Source organism: Chrysochloris asiatica, unplaced genomic scaffold (genome assembly GCF_000296735.1).
Source record: "Chrysochloris asiatica unplaced genomic scaffold, ChrAsi1.0 scaffold00036, whole genome shotgun sequence".
Classification (NCBI taxonomy): Eukaryota; Metazoa; Chordata; class Mammalia; order Afrosoricida; family Chrysochloridae; genus Chrysochloris; species Chrysochloris asiatica.
In genome coordinates this window covers 21,116,835-21,122,184 of record NW_006408554.1, presented here as the reverse complement: position 1 = coordinate 21,122,184, position 5,350 = coordinate 21,116,835, and the positions used below count along the sequence as shown (strand labels likewise).

General features: G+C 45.2%; 1 protein-coding gene across 1 annotated transcript in view; it reads right to left on the bottom strand.

Moving 5' to 3' along the window:
- The window catches only part of MCM4 (minichromosome maintenance complex component 4), a 26,228-nt gene extending 22,735 nt beyond the window's left edge, over nt 1–3,493 (bottom strand). Inside the window, exons 1-2 of the mRNA XM_006860064.1 lie at nt 3,416–3,493; nt 2,969–3,130 (exon numbers count right to left, since the gene is read on the bottom strand). Coding sequence (XP_006860126.1) covers nt 2,969–3,130; nt 3,416–3,485 — 232 coding nt within the window. The 5' untranslated portion in view covers nt 3,486–3,493. The remainder of the gene's footprint in view (nt 1–2,968; nt 3,131–3,415) is intronic.
- Between the last annotated feature and the right edge of the window lie 1,857 nt (nt 3,494–5,350).

The window sequence follows — 5,350 nt, the reverse complement described above, 5'->3', positions numbered from 1 at the left end:
AACAACAAGAACAACAACCAGTTAATGCAGTCCTGGTGTGGCTCTGTGGACTAATGCGTCAGACTGCAAAGTCACTTGAACTGCAAGGTCGGTGGTTCAAGCTCATCAGCTGCTCCTTGGAAACCCTACACAGGGTAGTTATGGGTTGGAATTGACTCGATGGCACTACACAACAACCAGTTCATATGACTATTACTCAAATTTATGCACCAACCACTATTATTAAAGAGGAAGAAGCTGAAGATTTTTACCAACTTATGCAGCCTAAAATTGATGAAACAACCAAGGTGTACTGATAATTACTGGTGATGAAAACGTGAAATTTGTAAACAAAGAAGACTAAATAGCCAGAAAATATGGTCTTGGTAAGAGAAATGATACTGGGATCACATGACAGAATTTTATAAGACCAAAAACATTATTTACTGCAAATACTTTTTTTCCAAAAACATAAATGACAACAATGCATGTGAACCTCACTGGATGGAATACACAGGATCAAATTGATTATATCTGTGAAAAGATGATGGATCAGCTAATATCAACAGTCACAACACGGCTGACTGAGGAACAGACCATTAACTGCTCACATGCACGTTCATGTAGAAGTTGAAGAAAATTTTTAAAAGTACACAGGAGCCAAAACATGACCTCGATTATACTCCATCTGACTTTAATCTTAAGAATAAACTGGAGACACTGAACATGAATGACAAAAGACCAGACAAATTGTAAGATGACATCATATATGAAAAAAGTAAAAAGTTAAACACAGGAAAGACAAAAAAAATGGACATTAGAAGAAAGCCTGAAAACTGCTCTTTAACGTAGAATAGCTAAAACAAATGATGATGTAAATGAGCTAAACAGATTATTTCAAAGGGATGCCCAAAAAGACAAAGTATTATGAAATATGCAAAGACCTCAATTTAGAAAACAAAAAGGAAAGCATTGCTTAAACTGAAAGAATTGAAAAGATTAAGCCTCAAGTTATGATATTAAAGGATTCTAACATAAAAAGAGCCCTGGTGGCTTAGTGGATTATGAGCTGGGCTGCTAACTGCAAGCTCAGAAGTAAAAATCTACCAGATACTTCATGGGAGAAAGATGAAGCTTTCTGCTTCTATAAAGCTTTACAGGCTCAGAAACCCTTTACAGTGTCACTACTGAGTTGGAACCAACTCAGGGACACAGAACTACCAACCACCATGGGCAACATACTGAACAACACATCAATAAAAGATGGAATGAGTACAATTACTGTACCAAAAATAATTGGCCAACATTTCACCATTTTAAGAGGTAGCATATGATCAAGAGCTGATGATACTGAAGAAAGAAGTCCAAAGTGCACTGAAGGCATTAGTAAAAAATAAGACTCAAGGAATTAACTGCACACCAATTGAGACATTTCAACACTGAATACAACGTTTGATGCCATCATTATCTATGCCAAGCAATCTGAAGGATAGCTACCTGGCCAATGAACTGGAAGGGATCCATATTTATACCCATTCAAAGCAAGGTGATACAACAGAATGTGGAATTACTGAGCAATTAATAACCAAGGAGCTCTGGTAGTATAGTGGTTATAAGTCGGGATGCTAACCTCAGGGTCAGCAGTTCAAAACTACCAGCCATTCCGTGGGAAAAAGATGAGGATTCCTATAAAGATTTACATACAGCCTTGGGAACCCTATGCAGTGTAGCTATGAGTCACAAACGACTCCAAAGCACACCACCACCACCACTAACACCAGATACTAATTATGCTGAAGACAATTTTTAAAAAGTTGCAGTAGTGCATTGACAAAGAGTTGCCAGAAATTCAAGTAAGATTCTTGGCTGAAAGCAGAGAATACCAGAGATGTTTACCTCTGTTTCACTGACTATGCAAAGACATTCTATTGTGTGGTCATAACAAATTAAGGATTACATTATGAAGAATGGGAATTCGAGAACACTTAATCGTGCTCAAGAGAAACCTGTACATAGACCAAGAGGCAGTTGTTTTACCAGAACAAGAGCTTCTGTGTGATTCAAAATAAGCAAAGTTGTATGAGAGGGTTGTATCCTTTCACCATATTTACTCAGTCTGTGTGCTGAGCAACCAATTTGATAAACTAGGCTAAATGAAGAATGTGGCATCAGGGCTGGAATAAGGCTTATTAACAACCTGCAATATGCAGATGCCAAAACCTTACTTTCCAAACATAAAGACTTGAAGCACTTACTGATGAAGATCAAAGACTATAGTCTTCAGTATAGATTACACCATAACATATAGAAAAGAAAATTGCTCACAACTGGGCCAATAAGCAACATCAAAATAAACACAGAAAAGAAAGAAGTTGTCAAGGATTTCTTTTTATTTTAATCCACAATTAATACCTATGGAAGTCTGGAAATCAAAGGAATTGCATACCATTAACTGCTAGAAGAATGAATAAATGTCTTGGAAGAAAACTACACTTTGCAGTCTTCAAAATCTCAGTCACCAAAAACTCAAACCTCTTGCCATGGAGTTGGTTCTTCTTGCAAGAAGTACAAACAGAATGCTTCTTAAAAGTAAAGATGGTGAGAATTTGTCTCATGTACTTTGTATATGTTATCTGGAGGGACAAGTCCCTGTACAAGGACCTCAGTCTTGATAATAGAAAAGGAGGAAGACACTCAACAAGATGGACTGAAACAGTGGCTGCACAGATGAGTGGAACATAGCCAGGATGTGAGGATAGTGCAGAACCACGCAGTGTTCTGTTTTGTTGTACAAAGTTGCTGTGAGTCAGAATCTACTAAATGGTACCTTAAAGCAGAAACTAACATATGTTATCTCTGAGTTCTGTCCTCCCATTCTTTTGTTATATTAGCTTATGCAAGGGTAGTCAATCTACTAAGAGCAATTCTGATCTCCTGAAGGCTCATCTGTATACTGTCCACCCCATAACCCCGGTCCTGGGAGACTTACTTGAAGGATTCAACTGCTGAGGACTAGAAAACATGGTGTCCCGCGCAGCAGGGCTCTGCAGGTCTGCACCCGGCGAGGTAGGCATGGGCTGCAACTCTCCTGAAGTGGAGTCCTCACCCATCTGTCTCTGAGAGGGCGAAGACCTGGCATCCTCACTTTGACCTTGTGCCATAGAAAACAGAAAAGTGCAATGACCACCGGCCTCAGGTTTGATCTTTCCGGATCTGCTCCAATCTTGGAACAGGATCCATTATTTAACAAGCAGGAACCAAAGAAAGTGGAACAGGTGGGTAGAAGCATGGCTAACATGACAACCGGAACTACCAGAGCCAGGGGAGGATGTGAACTTTGCAGCACTTCCTCCCCAAAGGCAACGTTTGTTAAAGGGGCCTGGGCGCGGGGACGCGAATTCACGGTAAAATTGTGCAAGGACGGGCGGAAACTTACGCGTTGGCAGGTGGTTGGCACGGGCGCGCCGGCTGCCCCGGCGGCTGGGGGTCGACGCTGGGGACGACATGGTGATGGCGCGGAACCTGTGGGGCAGGAGAACTGGGCTCAGACACGCTCCAACGCGTGTTCGGGCCCTCTATTTCTCGCAGGGCTCCAAACGACCCCAACCCCTCCACTCCTCGCGGGGCTGCGTGCGCCACCCGACCCTGCAGCTCGCTCTCAGTCACTGGTGCAGGAAGACCTCAGCCAACTCACAGGAGCACAGCCCAGCAAGAACGCCAAAGGTTTGCGCGGGATCGCAAACCATCCCCTCCCCTCGCTGGAGTTCCACCAATCGTAGCGGCGCGCTCACGTCGCCCCGCCCCGGAAGGCTTCACTGCGTTTCAAAAGGGGAACTGTCTGTGCTAGCATTTGGCGGGAAATACGGGCTCAAGGCGGGGCTTCTGCAGAAGGGGCGCGCAGGCGCCCAATTTATGGTGTGTCTCTTTAGGATAAGCACTGGACTGCGAATCACTATGTCAGTGGTTCAAACCCACCAGTCTCTGCTAGACCCCGCAGCTCGCTCTCAGTCACTGGTGCAGGAAGACCTCAGCCGACTCACAGCCCAGCCCAGCAAGAACACCAAAGGTTTGCACCGGATCGCAAACCATCCCCGCCCCTCGCTGGAGTTCCACCAATCGTAGCGGCGCGCTCACGTCGCCCCGCCCCGGAAGGCTTCACTGCGTTTCTAAAGGGGGACTGTCTTTGCTGGCATTTGGCGGGAAATACGGGCTCAAGGCGGGGTTTCTGCAGAACTGGCGCGCTGGCGCCCAATTTATGGTGTGTCTCTTTAGGATAAGCACCGGACTGCGAACCACTGTGTCAGTGGTTCAAACCCACCAGTCGCTGCTAGAAAACCATATACAGGGTTGCTATGAGTCAAATTGACTCCACGAAATTTAACTACTCCAAACAGGCATGGTACTGGACCTCCGTGGAAGGGGCGCACAGGCTCCCAGGTCCAAGGTGGTTTTAGTTCCTATTCCGAATGCATTGTCCATTTTGCTAAGGAACAAACTTGCGACTCTATAGATTGTAGGCCCCAATGCTTTTTCCTTTCTTTAGTTTTGTTGTTGTTATGTGCCGTGGAGTCAGTTCCGACTCATAGCCACCCTCTACAGGGGTTCCGAGGCTGTAAATCTTTGTTGTTGTTATGTGCTGTGGAACATGGTTTCCGAGGCTGTAAATCTTTACGGGAGCAGAAACCTCATCTTTCTCCAGCGGAACAGCTGGTAGTTTCTAACTGCTGAATGTGAGATTAGCAGCCCGATTAGTAACCACTACGCTATTGCTCATAAAATCGCAATGGGTCGGTACCCAACAACAATGGCCCCTAACAACAACATCAACACTATTGTTCATAAGCAGCCTTGGTAGCGTGGTGGATTACGAACTGGGCTGCTAAAGGCAAAGACAGAAATTCGAATCTACTAGCCTTTTAGCGGGGAAAGATGAAGCTTTCTACTCCAGTAAAGATTTATTGCCTCAGAAATCCTATACAAACTACAGTGTGTTGGAACCGATTGGATGGCACTTAAGCACCACTATTGCACTGCCCTCGCCACTTATTTGCGGAGGTCAAAGCATGAGGTTTCTTCCCTGTGTGCCCGCTTGAAACCGACCAACGCCTCAGCCAATGTCAAAGCAGACTGCTAGAACACGTGTCTCTCTAGCGGAAAACAAGCCAGCAAGAGCCCCCAGGTAGTTTCCAGCCGTGGTCGCTGAGAGCGATGCCCTCCTGCATCTACCCAGTTTCCTTATGTTCCCGGCTTTCAATCCCGCCCTTGCTAGCTATGACGCGACTCCCGGTGGTAAACTCCGCCTTAACACCGGCGCCCGACATTTTTAAGTCCCGGAGCAGGGTGCGCATGCGTGCGGCCGAAGTTCAGCGCT